This window comes from Mustela lutreola, chromosome 1 (assembly GCF_030435805.1).
Source record: "Mustela lutreola isolate mMusLut2 chromosome 1, mMusLut2.pri, whole genome shotgun sequence".
Classification (NCBI taxonomy): Eukaryota; Metazoa; Chordata; class Mammalia; order Carnivora; family Mustelidae; genus Mustela; species Mustela lutreola.
In genome coordinates this window covers 232,230,970-232,252,605 of record NC_081290.1, presented here as the reverse complement: position 1 = coordinate 232,252,605, position 21,636 = coordinate 232,230,970, and the positions used below count along the sequence as shown (strand labels likewise).

At 36.6% G+C, this 21,636-nt stretch overlaps 1 protein-coding gene across 2 annotated transcripts in view; it reads right to left on the bottom strand.

Moving 5' to 3' along the window:
• Nucleotides 1-21,636, bottom strand: part of FCHSD2 (FCH and double SH3 domains 2) — a 288,812-nt gene that overhangs the window by 52,899 nt on the left and 214,277 nt on the right. Inside the window, exons 9-11 of one of the 2 annotated variants that reach the window (XM_059133356.1) lie at nucleotides 14,303-14,425; nucleotides 1,688-1,783; nucleotides 355-426 (exon numbers count right to left, since the gene is read on the bottom strand). In XM_059133356.1, coding sequence (XP_058989339.1) covers nucleotides 355-426; nucleotides 1,688-1,783; nucleotides 14,303-14,425 — 291 coding nt within the window. The remainder of the gene's footprint in view (nucleotides 1-354; nucleotides 427-1,687; nucleotides 1,784-14,302; nucleotides 14,426-21,636) is intronic. The other variant, XM_059133365.1, reaches the window with a different exon arrangement.

Below are 21,636 nucleotides of genomic sequence, written 5' to 3'. Positions count from 1 at the left end.
CAGGTCATGATCTCAGGGTCCTGGGATCGAGTCCCGCATCGGGCTCTCTGCTCAGCAGGGAGCCTGCTTCCTCCTCTCTCTCTCTCTGCCTGTGTCTCTGCCTACTTGTGATCTCTCTCTGTCAAATAAATAAATAAAATCTTTAAAAAAAAAAATGAGAAGTTCAATCCTTTCACTATAAATAGGGAAGGGAATGCTTAATTTATACAGGAAAATGGAAAGCCCCAGTTTACACAATCAGTGGCCCATTACAAACCCCAACACATTTTTAATCCCAATACCAGGTTCCACCCTTCATTAACATGCAAACCCACACATCCCATCTCCCCCCCCTTGACCCACACCCCCATATACCTCAGCTATGGTCATTCTCAGAGCACTGACAGGGGAGAGCTCAATATCCACCAGTTGGGCAGCTTTTAAACTCTGCCCAGTAAAGATTGCACAAGGACAGAAAACAGCATAGTTAGAACTTTAAGGCAAACAGGGACATGCAGCTAAGAACATTTAGCACAGTGTCTAGAAACAGAATAGGATTTAGGATTGTAGCTGGGCCTTGAACAAGTGAAATGAGAGTCTACTGTTATTCTGATTTTTCTGAGGAAAATGGGCAAAGATAAAATAATCTTGAATTAGTTGCAATTTTAAGTCAAGCTTGGTGAACCTGTCCACACTCTGTATCTTCTAATGCTCTGCTTCATTCCTCTTAGATGAAGAAGTCAAGTTATAGGATGTCACTGAATCAGTAAGAAAAAGCTGATTGACTGAAAAAGGCACTAACATAAAGGGCAAGGATTATAATCTAAATGCTGATTTCCTATATTTCTCTATATAGCCATGAACAGGGCTCCTTAAAATGTAAGAAAAGTAATAAAGATAACTCTAGTAAAGGTCTATTAAACTGATACCATGAAACTGTGATATCATAAATTCCCTTAGTTCTGATTCCATGTTTACTAAAAGACCTTACGAATATAATTTGACTTCCCTCTTGGCTTGCCCACATTGAAAGAATGTGCTAGGTATGCCAACCTGTGCTTTCTTAACTTGCAGAAGTTGATTTTTTTTTTAATGTTATCAAATTAGCATTTTGGTTCTGTTGTTTTTAATTCAAATAATGGCAAACATTTTTCATAAACTGAAGGATAAAATGCACGATTAATATCTGCTTTTTAAAATATTGCCAATTTGAGCATTTATGTTAATGCTCTGACATTCTAGGAAATCTGAAAGGAATGAAAAAGAGTCTGTAATTTTTTATAAAGCCAACCAAAATATGTGCAGGCACACATTCACTGTTCTGTTTATTGATTCTATTCTGGTTAAAATTTAACCACTGGTTTCTTTGGAAGGGTGTCCATGTGAAGAATTTCATGGATAGAAAGTATAATTTATATTTGAATTGAAAAAAAATTTTAATGAATATGTTTTCTTCTTCTCTCTGTTCAGTTTGCAAGTTTTTAGTTACATGTCTTAGAACTTAACCTCGTTTAAGTTGCTAACATAAAGATACTGAGTTTTAGTCACATTTTAGAAAGGAGAAATGGCTGTTTCTCTGCATACTTACAATTTTGTTATGAAATTAAGGAGACACACTCAGCTTTTTCTGTCTAGTTCAAGGATAATAGTTATCTGAGCACAAACATAGCTTAAAAACAAATGGAATGAAAATCTGGAATTCTCTTACAGTATCGCTGTCACAGGGCTGGAACTGGAAAGGCTGGGGTTTGTGAAATACAGCATTCTCTTGTAAAAACAGCTGAAGATTATAGTCCCGTACCACCTAAAGAGAAAATAAAGTATCTTTAAGTCTTTAATAAGGTTCTGATGTCGAGTAATTATATTTTAAAGTTTAAGATTTATTCTGCTGCTTTCCAAAAATGAGAAATCATCCAACACTATGTGATCAAAAGAAAATGGTAAGTACACATATTTTTTTCATTTTAGATAACAGTTGTTACTTATGTGTCCTATTTTCTCAATAGTCTAAATATGGAAAGTACTAGTTTAGAAACTAGCCCAGAATGTAGGACTAGATAATAGGCAATATTTTAAGACAGCAAAAAGATAGCAATTATGCAAAAAGTTGTTCTTTTTAATGAGAGCAGTGGGATGAAAACAGGGAAGCACATTAGTCCCTTAGGTCTCTCCCAGCTATGAAGTTTTGTAGACCTCTTAAAGTCTGCTATATGGAGACTGTTACCTACTAGGAAACTTCCAGATAACCCCATCCATAGCATAAAATAGTATTAAAACAATTTTTTAAAAGTAGGCACCAGGCTCAAAGTGGGGGTTGAACTCACGACCCCGAGATCAAAAGCCACATGCTCTACTAACTGTGCCAGCAGACACTCCACAAAATAGTATTTTTATAGTACTTCTTGACATCATTTCTAGGAAATCACATTTTTTAAAGATTTTTTTTTTTCAGTTTAAACTAATCCCTATTCCCAACTGTGGCTGGAACCTACAACCCCAAGATTAAGCAGTTGTGCACTCCACAGAGCCAGCCAGTTACCCCAAGAAGGTTACATTCTAACTACCATCTTAAAGCATACCAAGGAATTCAAATAGAAGGGGAACTCCAATACACAGAAGGTAGCAAAACAAATAGTACAGAAAGACAGCCATCTGAAGAGACTTCCCTGCACTATATACTGGGAAAGAGTGGAAATCAGCAACATTTGATTGTGCAGAAACCCATTTTCCATTTTGCTACAGGGCTTACCCTTCACTTATTTTCCATTAGCACCTCTGCAGAGGATGGGCAAAAGAAGAAAAGTTTAAAGTAGCTCCTTAGTAGCTCTGTACCTATTCCTTAGTAGCTCTGTACCTATTCCTTAGTAGCTCTGTACCTATTCCTTAGTAGTTCTGGGAAAAAGAGTTTATTGAAGAGATAGAGAAAGGAGGGGTTAGATTTTACATTTTATTTATCAGCACAAACCCAGTTCCCTACTGCCCATTCAATAACCATTTACGGTGGCGCCTGGGTGGCTCAGTGGGTTAAAGCCTCTGCCTTCGGCTCAGGTCATGATCCCAGGGTCCTGGGATTGAGCCCCGCATCGGGCTCTCTGCTCGGCAGGGAGCCTGCTTTCTCCTCTCTCTCTGCCTGCCTCTCTGCCTACTTGTGATCTCTGTCTGTCAAATAAATAAATAAAATCTTTAAAAAAAAAATAACCATTTACTGAGAGGGCTTACCAAGCCCAGTGTTAAATGCAGAGGTGAGGGTAATATACGGATGAATAAAGATGAAACAAGGTTAGCATCTTCAAGGAATTTATAATCTGGAAAGTGGGAGAACCAGACAGTACACAATTAAATACACTGTGGAAGTATGTAGAGGGTACTAGGAGAAACAAAAGAGGGTGAGGAGAGCTTGGCAGAATTCTGTCAGGCAAGGCTGGCTGAATAAACATATTCTCAAAGGGAAGTGCTTTTTACTTTCCCTGGATTCCAGTTTTAAGCTGTGAAAACTCTTGATACACCCCTGAGAGCCTCATTAATCACCATGCAGAAAAAGCTAAGAGGATCACGCCTTTAGTTATAACCTTTTTAGATTTTTAACTTCATTATAACATATATAAAAGTAGAGACAACAAACCCACCTGCCTCTTCCACCCCCAACTATACTGAAGCAAGTCTCAGACATATCTTTTCATCCATAAATAATTCAGTATGATATCTAAAAGGACTGTTTTAAAAACCCTACCCATATTAAAATTCACAACAAATGCTTATAAAACAACCAGTAAGTGTTCAAGTTTCCCTGATTAGTTGATATTTTTAAGTTTTTCAGATCAGAATCAAAATAAGGCACCCACAGTGCAGGTGGATGATGTTGCTTAGGTTTCTTTTCATATAGAGGCTCCTTCCTTCTTCCACCTCTTTTTTTCTCTTTCAGTTTGCTGAAGAAAACCGTGTTTTTGTCCTGTAGCATTTCCCACAGTCTGAATTTTGTTGACTGCATCCTTGTAGTTTTCTGTTTTCTGTATGTCCTATAAGTTGATGCTTGATTGCATTCAGTGTTTTTTGTTTTTCTTGCAAGGTGATGTTTACTTCCATGATGAGGAGGCTTGCCTCTGATTTACCCCTTTTTAAATGATATTAACCACTAGAGTGGGCTGAATAGTGGCCCCTAAAAATGTATGTCCATGTTCTAAGCCCTGGAACCTGTGAATGTTACCTCATTTGCAAAGGACCTTTGCAGATGTAACCAGATTAAAGATTCTGAAATCATCCCAGATTCCCTTGATGGGCCCTAAATCCAATGATAAGAATCTGTATAAAAGACACACAGAAGATAACACAGAAGAAAAGCCAGTGTGACCGTGGTAGCAGAGATCAGAGTAATGTGGCCACAAGTGAAAGAATGCCTATAGCCACCAGAAGCTGGGAGAGCCAAGGACTGATTCTCCCCTAAACCGGTTTGAGGGCATGTAGCTGTGCCCATCCTTTGATTTTGACTTCAGGGCTTCCGAACTCAGAGGGAATAAATTTCTGTTGTTTTAAGCCGACTAGTCTATGGTAATTTGTATAATAGCCCTATGAAACCAATATAACAGGTCTCAATATAACAGTTCTATGATGATAAATGCCTAAATCTGCTGGAGGATGCAAGATCTAGAGATTTTTTTTCTCCTTTTTCTTATTATTCTAAACAAGGAATTCAATCATTTCCTTTTCATTTATTAGCTGGAATAATTTATGACAGGAACTTTGCAAGTTGACTATTTAATTACCTAGAGGTATAGTTGTATAAGGAAGGCAAAATAAACAGTTAATTCTTTCCTTTTATTATCTAGTTTCCCAACTGAGTTGTTTCCCTAGAAACCTCCAAAAAATACTTAATTATAACTTTAATAAATTATTATTATGAAGACATGGCTTCAAAAATATTCAATGTGTTTTAGTTCACTGCAGTTACCAACAGTGATGCTAAAATTACCTCATCTTTGGCCCGTAAGATCGCATCCTGAGTCCTTTAGACATGACCTAGTAGTTTCTAATAATTTTGCTGGTTTCTTTGGTTTCTATTAGGACAAATCATTTAAGGTTGATCTATTTCATGCCCCAGACTTGCAGAATCGCACCTATTTTCCCTAAAAGCCTTGTCTCTTTCCCCCATCCCTAAATGAGAAGAGAAAGTATTTAGAAAACAAAATCTGGACACTAGAGGCACTAGGTTAGTCACTGGCCTTTTTCTCAGACTTTATTTTGAAAGGAAGTCACAAGGAGGTCCTATGTACCTCCCAATGCTGGCATCTTGCATAACTATAGCAAATATGAGAATCAGGAAATCAACTTTGGTACAAAGGATAGAGCTTATTTAGATTTCACCATTTGTATTAACTGATTTGGGTGTGTGTGTAGAGGTCTATGCAATTTTATCACATGTGTAGCTTCTTGTAACCAACACCAGAATCAGATGGTTAACTGAACCACCCCCCAGACTCCCTTATGCTGCTCCATTGTAGCTATATCCATTCTTCTCATCCCTGATTTCTGGCAACCACGAACCTGTTGTCCAGCTCTTTAACATGTTATTTCACAAATATTATATGATGGACTCAGGCAGCACAGCTTTAAAAAAAAAATTATTTATTTATTAGAGAGAGAGAGAGAGAGAGAGAGAGAGTGTGCAAGCAGGGAGAGAGCCAGAGGGAGAGAGGGGATCTCAAGCAGAATCCTTGCTGAGCACAGAGCTCAGCAAGGGCTTGATCTCATGACCCTGAGATCATGATCTGAACCAAAATCACGAGTCAGAGGCTTAACTGACTGAACCATCCAGGCACCTGGGCACCTGTCTTTTTAAGATTGCCTTTTTATGGGGCACTTGGGTGGCTCAGTGGGTTAAAGCCTGTACCTTTGGCTCAGGTCATGATCCCGGGGTCCTGGGATCAAACCCTGCATCGGGCTCTCTGCTCAGCAGGGAGCCTGCTTCCTCCTCTCTTTCTGCCTATCTCTGTCTGTGAAATAAATAAATAAAATCTTTTAAAAAAATTGCCTTTTTAAACTCAGCATGATTTCCTTGAAGTTCACTGCAACTGTTGCATGTATGAACAGTTTGTTCCTTTTTATTGCTGAATAGTATCCCACAGCATGGACATACCAAGTTCGTTTGATCCTTCATTCACCGAAGGTCATTTAAACAATTTCTAGTTTTTTGGCTATTATGAATAAAACTACTATGAACATTTGTGTGCAAGTGTCTGTGTGAAAACAAACTTTCATTTTCCCTGGGATATACATCCAATCTCTCTTTAAAGGTGTTACTGAGGTATAACCAACATACTACAAACTGCATATTTAAAGTAAAACTTGTAAGTTTTAACACAGCTGTATACCTGTGAAAACATCATCACACCAAGATAATAAATATATTTCTCACTATCAAAGGTTTCCTTACCTTCCTTATAATTCTTCCTTCCATTCCCTTCCTGCCCCCCTCTGTCATTCCTCATGACAACTGAGATAAAGCTTTAATACTTGTTATAGATGTATCTTTCAGCACCTAGCACAGTGACTTTGCCTAAAGTAGCATTTAATAAACAGATGTTTAAGAACACTGGTCTATCCAGTGTTCCAGTGCTGAGATTAAGTAAAAATAATATCCATATTGGGTGCCTGGGTGGCTCAGCCAGTTAAGCATCTGCCTTTGGCTCAGGTCATGACCCCAAGGTCCTGGGATTGAACCCTGAGGTGGGCTCCCTGCTTGGCTGGGAGTCTGCTTGCTCCTCTCCCTCTGCCCTGCTCAGGCTTTCTGTCTCTCTCCTTCTCTCTCTCAAGTAAATAAACTCTTAAAAAAAAAAAAAAAAGGAATACCCACATTGCCAATGCGTTCCTTGTGTCATGCCTCTTTAGATATTTTTTCCCTAATTACCCTTTCATTACTTCTAATACCACAAATATACTGTATATATGTATGTACTATGGCCCACTATAATATTTTACCCCTCCCTAAACATCTGGAAGCAATTTTTACTCCCTTAGGGCAATATCACCTCCTTTGAGAATGCATACTCTAGCGTAAACCACCTTACTGAGTTTTACCATTCACTCTCTTTTTCCTTTCAAATATTATTACTACATATGAAATATCTCAAAATATTATTTTCTTGGGTATTTTTGATCTCTAAATGGCATCTTAGTGTTTGTATTCTTTTGTAACTTGCTTTTTTGTCAGCATCATATTTGTGAGTCTCATGCATTTTAATGCATGTACCTAGAGAGAGCTTTCAATTTTACTGTTGTGTGGTAATCCATTATTCAGCCTACTGTGGACAGCTGGATTCTAGCTTTTCCCAATCTTATAGAAGTTGTTATGAACATTTTTCCAAAAGTGGCCTGATACACATGTACAAGAGTTTCTCTAGGATAATTTCTTAGGAGTGGCACTGCTGGGCCATAAGCTGCATGCATCTTTAGATGAACGAGATAATGCCAAATGTTTACAACTGGATACAACACTCCGTACTCCCCAGGGCAGTCTATGATTTTGTTAGTCCATATTCTCAGCAATACTCATTCCTGTCTATATTTTTGTCAATCTTATAGGTATAAAATAGAATCCCATGGTGGTTTTAATTTCTATTTCTTTAATTAATAATGAAGATTAGCATCTCTATTAGTTTCCTAGAGCTGCCAGAACAAAGTATCACAGACTGGTTGGCTTAAACAGCAGATTTATTTCCTCCCGATTCTGGAAACTAGAAATCCAGAACCAAGATTAAGGAGTCAGCAAAACTGGTTTCTTCTGAGGATCTCTTTTTTTGATTTGTAGACGGCCATCTTTTTCTAGTGTCTTCACACAGTCTTCCGTTTGTGTCCTAATCTCCTCATATAAGGACACCAGTCACCTTGGATTGGAGCCCACTCATACGACTTCATTTTAACTTAATAACCTCTTTAAAGGTTCTATCTCCAAACAATCTGAAGTAATAGGGATTAGGACTTCAACACATGAATTTTAGGGGGATTACAATTCAGTCTGTAACAGCATTTTTTATATGGAACAGCTATTAATATATTTTATTCTGTGGAATGTATGTAGTATGATATATCTGCAGCTCACTCCTTTTTATAGACAAATAATATTCCATTGTATGGATATACAAAATTTTATATATCTAATCATCAGCTGATGGACATTTAAGTTTCAACTTATTGGTTATTATGAATAATGCTGTTTTCAACACCTATATATGATTTTTTGTTTTAATACCTGTTTTCAATTCTCTTGAAAGTGCTGAGTCATATGGTAACTCTAAGTTTCACTTTTGAGAAACTGTTTTCCACAGTGGCTGCACCATTTTATATTCCTATCAACAATGCTTGAGGATTATAATTTCTCCATATCCTTGCTAACGCTTGTTTGTTATTTTCTCTGTGTGTTTTTTTTTTTTTTTAAATTATTAAAGCTACCCCAGTGGGTAAAAAATGATATATCACTGTGGTTTTGATTTCCATTTCTCTAATGACTAATTATGTTAAACATCTTTTTATGTGCTTATTGGCCATTTGTGTGTGTGTGTGTGTATTTTTTTAAAAAGATTATTTGAGGGAGAGTGAGCAAGCAAGCAGGGGGAAGGGCAGAGCAAGAGGGAGAGAATCACAAGCAGACTCCCCACTTCATGTGAAGCCAAAGACAGGGCTCAGTCTCATGATCTGTAAGATCATGCATGACCTGAGCTGAAACCAAAAGCTGGATGCTTAATGCACTGAACTACTCAGGTGCCCCTGTAGATCTTCTTTAGACAAATGTCTATTCAGGTCCTTTGCTCATTTTTAAGTTGGGTCATTTGTCTTTTTGTTGAGTTGTAACAGTTCTTTATATTTTCTAGATTTTAAAACCTTATTAGACAAATGATTGTAAATAATTTTAAATAATAAACAGTAAATAGTAATTATTATAAATAATTTTTCCCTCCCATGGGCTGTCCATTCCATATTCTTTTTTTTAAAATTTTTTAAAAGATTTTATTGATTTATTTGTCAGAGACAGAGGGAGAGAGAGCGAGTGAGCACAGGCAGACAGAGAGGCAGGCAGAGGGAGAAGCAGGCTCCCCGCCAAGCAAGGATCCCGACGCGGGACTCGATCCCAGGACCCCGGGACCATGACCCGAGCCAAAGGCAGCTGCCTAACCAACTGAGCCACCCAGGCGTCCCCCATATTCTTGATAATGTTCTTTGATACACAAAAGTTTTTACTTTGAAGAAGTCCACTTATCTCTTTTTTCCTTTGGTTGCTTGTGTTTTAATATTAAAACTAAAAACTTATTCCCAAATCTAAGGTCATAAAGATTATTACCTCTATGCTTTCTTCTATAGTTTTAGGTCATTGATTCATTTTAAGTTAATTTTTTTCCTTTATTTAAGATTTTAATTAATTGTTTGACACAGAGAGAGAGAGAGTGCAAGCGAGTGCACAAGCAGGGGGAGTGGCAGAGAGAGAGGGAGAAGCAGAGCAGGGAACTTGAGGCGGGGCTCCATCCCAGGACCCTGGGATCATGACCTGAGCCTAAGGCAGATGTTTAACTGATTTAGCCACCCAGGTACCCTTTGAGTTAATTTTTGTATTTGGAATGAGGCAGGGGGTCAGCTTCACTCTTTGCATGTGGTTATCCTGTTGTCTCAGCACCTTTTGTTGAAAAGACTTTCTTCACTAAATGGCCTTGGAAACCTTGTTGAACATCAACTGGCCAACAGATGTTTGGGCTTATTTTGGGTTCTTGATTCTATTTCATTGGTCTCTATGTCTATCCTTTTGCCACACTATTTTGATTAATTTTGCAGTAAGCTTTGAAACTGGGAAGTGGGAGACCTTCAACTTTGTTTTGTTTTCAATGTTGTTTTTGGCTATTGAGGGTCCCTTAGAGTTCTACATGAGTCTCAGGGCTGGCTTTTCCATTCCTGCAAAAAAAAGGCTATTGAAAATTTGATAGGGAACGACTGAATGTGTAGAATGCTTTAGGGAATAATGCAATATTAGTAATATGAAATCTTTCAATTCATAAATATTTATTATTTCCATTTATTTAGGTCCTTTTTCATTTCTTTCAGCAATGTTTTATAGTTTCTCAATGTACAAGTCTTTCAATCCCTTATTTAAATTTATTTGTGGTATTTTATTCTTCAGATACTATCACAGTTGGAATTGTTTTCTTAATTTTCTTTTGGTTTATTCATTGATGGGAGTATAGAAACACAACTGATTTTTGTGTTTTGATCTTATACCTGTAACTTTTGCTGAATTCATTTATCAGCTCTAGTACTTTTTTTGTCATTTCTATAGTATTTTCTATTTATGTCATCTGCAAATACAGATAATTTTACTTCTTCCCTTTTAATTTGGATGTCTTTTTTTTTTTTTTTAAGATTTTACTCATTTATTTGAGAGAGAGGGAGTGCATGCTCAAGCAAGCACAAGCAGAGGAAAGAAGAGGGGCAGAGGGAGGAGAAACAGACTCCCTGCTGGGCATGGAGCCAGACGCAGGGCTCAATCCCAGACCTCACTATCATGACCTGAGCTAGTTAGATGATCAACCAACAAGCCAACTAGGTGCCCCATTTTTTTTTTTCCTTGACTAACTGATCTGACTAGGACTTCCAGTACAGTGGGGAAAATGGGCATCTCTGTCTTGTTTCTTATCTCAGGAGGAAAAGCTTTCACATTTTTACCACTGAGCCTGATATTAACCACAGGGTTTTCATAAATCCCTTCTATCTGTTAAGGAAGTTCCCTTCTATTCCTAATTTGTGTTTTTATCATAAAAGAATGTTTAATTTTGTCAAATGTTTTTCTGTGTCTTTTTTTCCCCACTTTGTTTTTTGAGAGGATCATGTAGTTTTCCCCTTCGTTTTATTACACTTACTTTTTTCTTAGCCTTCAAAGTGTTAAGAATGGCAATAATAGACAATTTAATTTCCAAAGAAATATAGAAAAACACTTCCATTTTCTGAATTGTTTAAAGAGCTATGTTACTAATTAGTAGGAGTTTTCTTATGCAGATAGAAAGCAAGCACACATGAATGAACTATAAAGACCAGCAGAACTATCTTGGAGTTACTATCCTAGAGAAAATATTTATGTCAACATCTGCTTCAGTTACATATACAAAGCATTTCATAAAATATTAAGGAGAAAAGCAAGCTTCATAAATAATTAAAATTAAAAAAAGCTCCTAGGGCCAGGTGTTTCCCTTCAGGGGATGAAAGATATAGAGAACACTGTAACAGCTACAGTGTGTCAATATGGATTACCCCCAAAGTATTTTTGAAAATACATACAGTTACAATTTAGATATGGTGGGGGAAGGGGGAATAAACTCCTTCCCCAAGAAGACAAAGTAATAATGGTAGAGGTTAAAACCTAGAGTCTCAAACTTCTCTCTGAGTTATCAGATCACTGTGTTTCTTTTAGCAGTATAGAATAGCGTAACAAATTCTTTGTAACAGAAAAGCACATGGAATAAAATGGAGTTATGAGCCCTTCTGGTATTTGGAACAAAAGGGCTCATCTCCCCTAGTTACATCATTCTTACTTGCAATCTAAACAGAAGAGTATCTCATTTATTCCTTATCCCCTGGGAACAAAATGTTCATACAAGTGACTGAAGAGGAAAATGAAAGCTTATCTCTTTATGTGTCCAAATCAGTTTATACATTTTAAATTCATTTTCTGTGTAAATAATACAAGTTAGAGAGATAACATAGTATAGTAGCAGAGCAAAGAAAAATGCAACATGTGAGTGTGCAACCTCAGGCAGTCACATAAGTGTCCTGAGTCCATTTTCTGCGCTATATAATGGGCATCAGAGTACCAACCTCAAAGGATGTACTAAAAACTCCTAGAAAATTAAGTGCCGTGTAAAATATTAGTTATTTTTTAAGACTATACACTTACCAGCTTTACAAACTATATCCAATCTAACTCATTCTCAGAAAAAGAGATCTCAGACAGTTTTGTCAGAGGGCAATCTCTCTGATAAAATTAGAATGTAATAAAATAAAAAAAATTCTAATAAAATTAGAAATGAAAAATGTTACCCCACTACATACTCCCACTGAATGAAAACTGGGAAAACTCATTTCTTAAATAATTCATGGGTTAATAAGGGGGAAAAACATGTAGAAACAACAAACAGCCCTAAATAGTTTTAAATTACCTGAAAACAAGAAAGACTATAACAGGATCTAATACAAAACATGCCGGAAAAAAATAAGCACATAAGCTGCAATAAAGTAGAAGGAAATGATAAATAAAAAGGCAGAAATTAAAGAAATAAACAACATGGAGAAACAGAACAAAAGCTGACTCTTAAAAGAGATTAACAAAATAGACTGGTAAATCTGATCAACATGAGAGAAAGTACAAACTATTAAAAATGAAAAAGGAGACAACTGTAGAGGCGCACAAGCTTATACACAAATATACACCATCAAATTTGATAAATAAAATGGACGATTGTCGAGGAAAGAATAAGTTACTAAAAAGTGCTAAAAAAAGGAAAGGAAACTTTGAATGGACTAATGAATATAAAACATTTGGTCACTAGTCAAAAACCAACCACTCCATAAAAGGAACAAAGCCAAGATGTTTTTATAGACTCTTTCCTCTAACATTATCTTATGGAAAATGTCAAATATACATAACATTAAAAGAAAAAGAACTGTATGGAAACACCTATATACCCACTACCTAGATTCTTCAATTAACAATTTTCTTTACTCTCTCTCTTTTCTTTAAAGACTTTATTTACTTATTTGAGAGAGAGAGAGAGAGAGCCTGCTCGCACACACAAGCAGGGGGAACAGCAGAAGGCGGGGCAGAGGGTGAGGGAGAAGCAAAGCAGACTCCCTGCTGAACAGGGAGCCCAGTGTGGTACTTGATCCCAGGAGTCTGGGACCAACACCTGAGCTGAAGGCAGACACTTAACTTTGAGTTGCACCAGTACCCCTAAGTAACATTTTTTTTACATTTCCTTTCACATAACTATCCATCTTTCTGCCCATCCTTCTTTCCATGCATCAATCCCTTTATGTCTTGTATTAGGTTCTGGAGAGTAAAAATAAAGGAAAATAGAAGTATGACAGGATTTCAAAGCACCAGACCAGTGATCTTTATATTTCCATATTAACTTTATATTTTGAATTTTTAAAAAAACAGAATTAGAGCTATGGTATACTGAAAACAAGAATATATACATAATGACGTGTTTAAGAAGAAGAGTCGATGACTCTTCTTAAGAAACACTGATTCTTTCCATAGTTTGGCTATTGTGGACATTGCTGCTATAAACATTCGGGTGCACGTGTCCCTTTGGATCACTACATGTAAACCTGGTGATTCACAGACCTGGGGATAAAAATATATGTATATAAAAAATATATGTTTATAAAAAATAAAAAATTAAAAAAAAAAAAAAAAAAAAAAAAAAAAAGAAACACTGATTCTTTTCTAAACAATATCTTAAGGTATTAGCCAGTTCCTGCTTCCCCTGCCAAAAAAGAGGACCGAACTGGATCTTCAAAAATAGTCATTATAAGATGAATATATTTTTACAAATGCATGCATTCAGTCAGGAGATATTTGCTATGCATTTATCGGAATAAAAATAACATTATTAATCACAAGAACAATTTATTTTCAAAAGGATAGTTTTTCTGTTGCAAAAAATTTTAATCTATCAGATCCTAAGGGATTCAAACAATTTTGTTTGTTTTCTCTGCACACAGTGTGAACATGCCAGCAAACCTGCTAGATCTCAACACTTTTGAATAAAAAGATTACTATCAGAGTATGACAGTATATAAAAGGTAAGGTTAATTAAAAAAAAAAGATTATTCACTTCTTTAATGATTATAAAATGTTACTTTTCCCTTTGTGCCCTTTTATTATTCACTTCTTTAATGATTATAAAATATTACTTTTCCTTTTGTGCCCTTTTATTATTCTTTGAATTGAGACATGATCTTGTTGTCCCCGCATGAGTTGAGTGCATCCACAAATTATTTTGAGTGGAAGGTAAAACTCTTTAAATCATTTCTTCTCAAAAGCAACATACATGGCAGCAGACTCATGTCCTGATCTAACTTGCATCATTACCTCCCTTTTTTCCACGTTGTGCCAACTCATCAAGGAGAAGAGAACACCTTCCAACTTTGTTAGAAGGAATACTGTTTCCAAGAAATTTGCCCTTTAAAAGCATTCTTTTAATGTATTGGTACCTTCATTTTATTTATATATGAAACATTTTAGATTCTAAAATGGATAATACCACATATTACATTAAAGGTACCTTACCTTGCTGGAGGTTTCTAATAAAAACTGGAATGTGTTCTGCACAGCTTGGCATGTTTCTAGCTCAGTTCGACTGAAGGCTATTAAATAATCCTTCAGGTGATCATATACATTTCCATCAAGAGCCTGTAAAACAGTAAACAAAAGCCAAAAAATTATGACAAAGCTCTGATATGTAATACCTAGTGTTCACAAGGTAAATTCAGTTTAAAATCCATTAATAATGAGTGGACAAAAGATAAAGATTATTATGAATGTGAACATGTAAACAGTAAACAATCACCTGGAAGAATGTTGAATCGTTCTAATGAATAGGAACTAAAAAAGAGAAAATTCAATATTGGTAAGGCTGTGGGAACAGAACAAGACTTGGAGACAAAGTGGCTAGGTTCTGATCTTCAGCTGTCTGTTTATAAACTTTGTCAACAACTGTTGTCACTTTATAATACAGTACATGTGGGAATTGAATGAAACAATGGATGTGAAAGGATCCAGGCATAGTGCCTGAAACAGAGTAGACAATGCAAACATTAATCTCCTCCATTTCTTAAGATTTCATTTATTTATTTGACAGAGAGGAAGCAAGAGAGTGCAAGCAGGGGGAGTGGCTGAGTGAGAGAGAGAAGCAGGGAGCCTGACATGGGGTTCCATCCCAGGACTGCAGGATCATGACCCGAGCTGAAGGGAGATACCTAACCTACTGAGCCACCCAGGCGCCCCTAATTTCCTCCATTGTTGGTAGGATTATAAATTAGTATATTCTTACTGTAGAGCAGTCATAGAAAAAAAAAAAAACAATAGAAATCGTTTTTAAAAAGTGAATTGCAGGTAGTTTTGGGGAAGAAATACCAATGAAATGTCTCTGAGGAGTTTTAAATACTCTTTAAGCATTTAGAGTAGGACTCACTGAAATTAAAAAAAAACAAAAAACAAAGAAAACCCACCATCATGTATAATGACTAAAATATACATGGCAACAAAAACTCTGTTAACTATAGTTACAAAAGCATAAATAAATAATTTAATGTTAAAAAAAGTAGAACCAGTAGCATACATATTAGCAACAACTATGGGCAAAATCTATCTATCTATCTATCATCATAATCACCATCATCATCTAAAAAGGTTCTGGACTCTTGCCGATCAATGGAGGTCTTCTTAAAAATCAAGGTAAAATTTGTACAATATAAAATCCACCATCTCAGCTATTTTAAAGTATACTATTCCTTTGCTTTTAGTACATCCACAATATTGTACAACTATCACTACTACCTAATTCCAGCACATCTGCACTGACCCAAAAGAAATCTCCCAATATCCATTGGGTGGTGACTGCCATGTCCCCCCATACCCCCACCTATGGCAACCACTAATCTTTCTATTTCTATGGATTCACCTATTCTAGACATTTAATATAAATAGAATCATAGAACATATGTCATTTTGTGCTTGCCTCTGTCATGTAGTATAATGTTTCCAAAGTTCATCATTGTATTAATAGTTCATTTCTTTTATGGCCAAATAATATTCCATTGTATGGATAAACCACATTCTGTTTGCTCCATTCATAGGCTTATGGTCATTTGGGTTGTTTTCACTTTTCGGCCATTATGGATAATGGTGCTATGAACCTTTATGTAGAAGTTTTTATTTGAACATCTGTTTCCAATTTTCTGGGGTATATGCCTACTTGTGGAATTGCTGGGTCCTATGATAATTCCATGTCTAACTATTTGAGGAACTGCCAAACATTTTTACAGTAGCTGCACCATTTTACATCCCCATTAGCAATGTATGAAGGTTCTAATTTCTCTAAATCTTCTCCAACACTTTTAATTTTCTGTTTCTTTTTAAAAAATTATTCAAGCCATCTTAGCAGTATCTCATTGTGGTTTTGACTTGCGTTTATCTAATGACTAATAATGTTAAGTATCTTTTCATGTGCTTATTGGCCATATCTTTATTGTCCTTGGAGAAATGTCTATTCAAGTCTTTCACTCATTTCTAATTGGGTTGTTTGTCTTTTTGTTGTGGAATTTTAATTGTACTTCATATATTTGGATACATATATTTTATGAGATGTATGACTTCCAAATATGTTCTATCCAAATATGTTCTATTTTGTGGGCTTTTTCACTTTCTCGATACTGTCCTTTGATGCACAAAAGTTCTTATTCTTATGAAGCCTAATTTAGCTATTTTTCTTTTGTTGCTTGTATTTTGGTATCACATCTAAGAATCCTCAATGGAGGTTTTATAGTAGATAAATTCTTTGTACATCTTATGTTTGGCTATTCTATTAAACTTTTACTCTAAAAACAGATTTTTAAAAAGATTTATTTATTAGAGAGAGAGTGCAAGCGTGCATCCATGCGAGTGGGGGAAGGGTCAGAGGGAGAGAATATCCAAACAGACTACTTGGGCATGGGGCCCTATGCGGGGCTTGATCCCATGACCCTGAGATTTTTGTGACCTGAGCCGAAACCTAAAGTTGGATGCTTAACTGACTGAGCCACCCAGGCGCCCCTATAAAACTAATTTTTTAAAAGATTATTTGAGAGACAGAGAGAATGAGAGAGCATGAGAAGGGACCGGTCAGAGGGAGAAACAGACTTCACACCAAGCAGGGAGCCTGATGTGGGACTCGATCCCAGGACTCCAGGATCATGACCTGAGCCAAAGGCAGTTGCTTAACCAACTGAGCCACTCAGGTACCCTATAAAACTGATTTTTTAAAAATACTCACATTCTATCCCCAAAGCAGAGTAATAGAGCTGCATGTTCTATAGCGCTTACACCACCAGATGGCACCATCAAGCACTTTAAATATAGGCTGTATAAATTCCTTAAAATTCCTTTCCATGAAGTTATGTAACAACTCCAGTGAGACTGCTGGTGTTGTCTGAATAAGAATTCCTAACTTAGGACATGCTTTTAGGACATGCTTTTAGGACATGCTTTTAGGACACAGCAAATAGGAAACAAAAACAAAAACAAAAACCCCACACAGCAAATGGCAATACAGGCATCATGAGCTCCTAGCCTCCGAATTTCTGATTCAGTAGGCTGGGATGGGGGTGGGGGACTGAGAATTTTTATTTTCTAACAACTGCTGTTAGTCTGGGGACCATACTGTGAGAATCGCTGGACTAAATAGTTACTTCAGCTGATTAGGTTGAGCATTTATGTAGACTTAGATCCTGGTGAGCCTGGAGGAGGAAGAGTGGCTAGAGCAGAGAAGTCTACCATCCTGAATAGGGTCAACAGCCCCAACACAGCAGGAGGGCAGATCAGCAGCTGTCTCTTCAACAGAATCATGCCAACATCAGAATTAGAGGCAGCATGCTGTAGCATGGGGAAGAACCTGAGTTCAGAAGTAAGTTGGATGGGGCACCTGGGTGGCTCAGTGGGTTAATCCTCTGCCTTCAGCTCGGGTCATGATCTCGGAGTCCTGGGATCGAGCCCCGCATCGGGCTCTCTACACAGCAGGGAGCCTGCCTCCCTCTCTCTCTCTCTGCCTACTTGTGATCTTTCTCTCTGTGACATGAAGAAAAAAAAAAAAAAGAAGTAAGTTGGATGTGGGTTAGAAGGCCAGCACTGCTACTTCATTCCTCATTTGGATGATTTTCTCATTTGTAATTAGAGTAAGTGGGAATACTATATACTCCATAAGGCACATTGTGAAGATTAAACAAAGGAAGTGGCACAATGTTAATCTCCTTTCTTGCCTTCCTTCAAACTCTTCAGTGGATTGGTCATATATTAGTAACTCTTAAAGCTAGGTAATGTGTACATTGGAGTTATTATGTAACTCTTCATTGCAGTATACATTGGCTATTTTCCATAAAAAAAAATAAAGATTAAATATCAGATGTGGAAAAAAAGTGATGCCATAATTTTATTTTTTTTAATTTTTTATTTTTTATAAACATATATTTTTATCCCCAGGGGTACAGGTCTGTGAATCGCCAGGTTTACACACTTCACAGCAGCCATAATTTTATTTTCAATGGCTCCCACTGTATTTTTTGAAAAGTCAAAATTCTTAACTGTTATCTATGGCCCTTTACAATCTAGTCCCAAACTACCTCTGTAAGCACCATCTCTCATCACTGTTGTCTGCATTGTACTCTACATCCCAACCACACTGAGCCATTTTAGAAAATGATATTTACTTTCATGTTTCCAATTAAGTTATTCTCTTGGCTTAGAAGATTCTCATCCCACCCCCCAACTTCTCTTCATTCAAATAGTGATAATGATGGCTGACACAGGCATCTAACATTTACTAATGACATTTGACCTACAGTAGGTGATCCCTGAGACGGAAGCTGAGTCCAAAATAGCCTATTCTTTACCTCCAAATGGCTATTCTTCCTACCAAATAAAGAAAGTCTATCTACAGTAGAAGAGATTTACACTAACTCACAAGGAAAAGCAGTGATGAGAAATTTGGCAGAGAGAAGCTGGGAATAGGGGGCAGACGGGAGGGACAGGGAGCGTCCTTGGATTGGGTAGTTTCTGAGTAAGCACCCCTTTGCCCCTTCTATGATTGGCTACGGGAGCCAACAAATTCTCACTTTGGTCAAGCTACTTTGAGTTGTCTCTGTTATTTGCAATTAAGAGACTCCTCATTAAAGGGCAATGAATAATAACTGTAGCTTGTATTGGCCATACTATCTAAATTATTTCTTTTGAAAGTCGTAAGAAAAACTTTGATTCATCTAGGCAATTAACTACAAGTAATAACTAAATAGCTTGTCCTATATTCCTAGTTCTCTTCAATTAAACAAAAATAGAAGTTTGAAGTAGATAATTTTTATTACCGAATCAGAAATACATTCCAAAAGGAACATGTATTTCTTTTTTTTTAAGATTTTATTTATGTATTTGAGAAAGAGTGCAACACAAGCATGAGCAGGGGCAAAAGAGAGGGAAAGGGAGAAGCAGACTTCCTGCCGGGCTGACGCAGGGCTCCCTCCCAGGATCCTGAGATCATGCCTTGAGCCAAAGTCAGAGGCTTAACATGGACTGAACCACCCAAGTACCCAGCTATACATGTATTTCTTGAAAACTCAAAGTTAAGAACTACTCAAAGCTTTCAATAAATGGCAAATGTGTCACAACGAGGGCATGCATGGTGAAGATGCATCCGAACCCTGTCTAACATTTAATGAGCAAGGCACAAGAATGTTCTAAGTACACTTGTTTGGTCATTTTCAAATAAGCACACGTGCACAATCTTCGATTAATACAGAGAGTCGTATGAAGAGTCACAAATTTTGTAATGGTAATTACAATGATAAAGTAAAATTCACGTATTTCCTCAGAAATGGCAGGAGAGGCATTCTTTGGGGTTTATACAAATATGAATTAATCTGGCAGAATGAGCTCCTTAGTCGTCTCCACTATGCAAAAATTTGGTAGGTTACCCAACCAAATATGTATTTTAAATCTAGTCAAAGTTCAAAAAAACTATTTGATACAAATTGCTAAGGGAAGAAGTCTGTAATGTCTCACTTGAGAAACCACAGGCCTTTGATCAGCAACATGTTTTAATGGTCTAGCAGTTTTTTAACTTAAAAACCTGAATTTGAATGCCTTTAAGCAGCCATGTTCCTTTCTGTTACCAAAAGACATGTTCCTTATACATTATTATCCCTCTCCTCTTTACTCATTTGACTGATTTGATCTCTAAAATCAGTCATATTAGTAGATACAATTCAAAATAGTAAATAAATAAATAAATAAATAGTTGGGATATCTTGAAAGAAAAAATCAGAAATTTAAAATACAAGGATGTTCTGCTGAACTTTATTTAAAAAAAAAAATTTTTTTTTTTTTAAACAAGGAAGTATAAATTTCCTGGAACCTGAAGAGGAAAATTATGCTGAATTAGGAGTTAGGAGAAAGAAAATGTGTCATTTTTCTAAGCATTTCATGCAATGTTCCCTTACAGTGAGAACTTTAAACAGTGGCCTCCTTATTTAGATCCAGGAAGGGCACAGATTCTCTAGTCATACAGTTATGTTGAAATCTCCTGAATTTCCTTAATGCAGCCTAGAAAAGCAAATTCTTCTAAGAGCAATGGGCATTCTGAAATAGTCTCTGATAATAGTCAAGGATATAAATACCAAGAAGATGATAAATATAAACTCTCCTAAAATTAAATCATGGAATTTTATAGTCCTCTTTTGCTGATGGAAGAGAACAATGACTGCCGCCTGCATTTGTTTATATTTCTGAGAAGACCCCAGTGACACATAACCAGAATCAGAGCAAGTAGATTTTTATAAATTTAGAGAGATTGAAGAAGTCATGGGAATGAAAGGTGCAGCACAGGGAATATAGTCAATGATCTTATAATAATGTTGCATGATGACATATAGCAGCTACACTTGTGGTGAGTGTGGCAGTTGTACACCTGGGAACAATGAAACACTGTGTGTCAACTATACTTCAATAAAAAAATTTTTAAAAAATTAAAAAAGACAAAAACAAGTGCTGGGCTGCATCTGTATCCTTGTAAATATTTTAATGCATGGATGAATACGACAATTGATGTAAAGCAAAGTAATACTCAGGTGTAAAACTGAGTAAAGTAAAACTAGAAACAGATCACCCAGGTTGTTTTGTTTAAAAGCCCTGAGTTATTTCAGGTTCTGTGAAAGAGGAAACAAATAAGAAAGCTCCCGTCTGTGAATTAACGAAACTCCAGGAAAGAAAAATTCAGTACTGCTTTTCTCTAATATTTGTGTTGTCCTGTTGAGTTATTTACTAGCATGCATAACTGGTGGTGTGTGCTAAAACCATCTCGATATTTAGGTTGCAATGTGAAAGCAGCATGGTCGAACAGAAAGCTTTGAGCCATATACACTTGCATTCAAATTCAGCTTTACCGCTTACTAAAAATACTACTGCAGGAAAACACCGAGCTTTAAATTCCCGAGCTTTATTTTTTTTTAAAGGTTTTTATTTATTTGACAGATCACAAGTAGGCAGAGAGGCAGGCAGAGAGAGAGAGAGAGAGAGGAGGAGGCAGGCTCCCTGCTGAGCAGAGAGCCCGATGCGGGGCTCAATCCCAGGACCCTGGGATCATGACCTGAGCTGAAGGCAGAGGCTTTAACCACTGAGCCACCCAGGCGCCCCAATTCCTGAGCTTTAAATTCCTGACCTGGAGTCAAAAGAATATAGTGCCTGTAAGACATGGATATTAAAATAATAAAGCTTAACCATTTCTATGTTCTACCCAAGATTTTCATTTATTTCCTTCATAGGACCTATCGTAGGGATTTTTGTGATGGACTTGGTTTTCAGTTTTGATTCTATTAAATAAA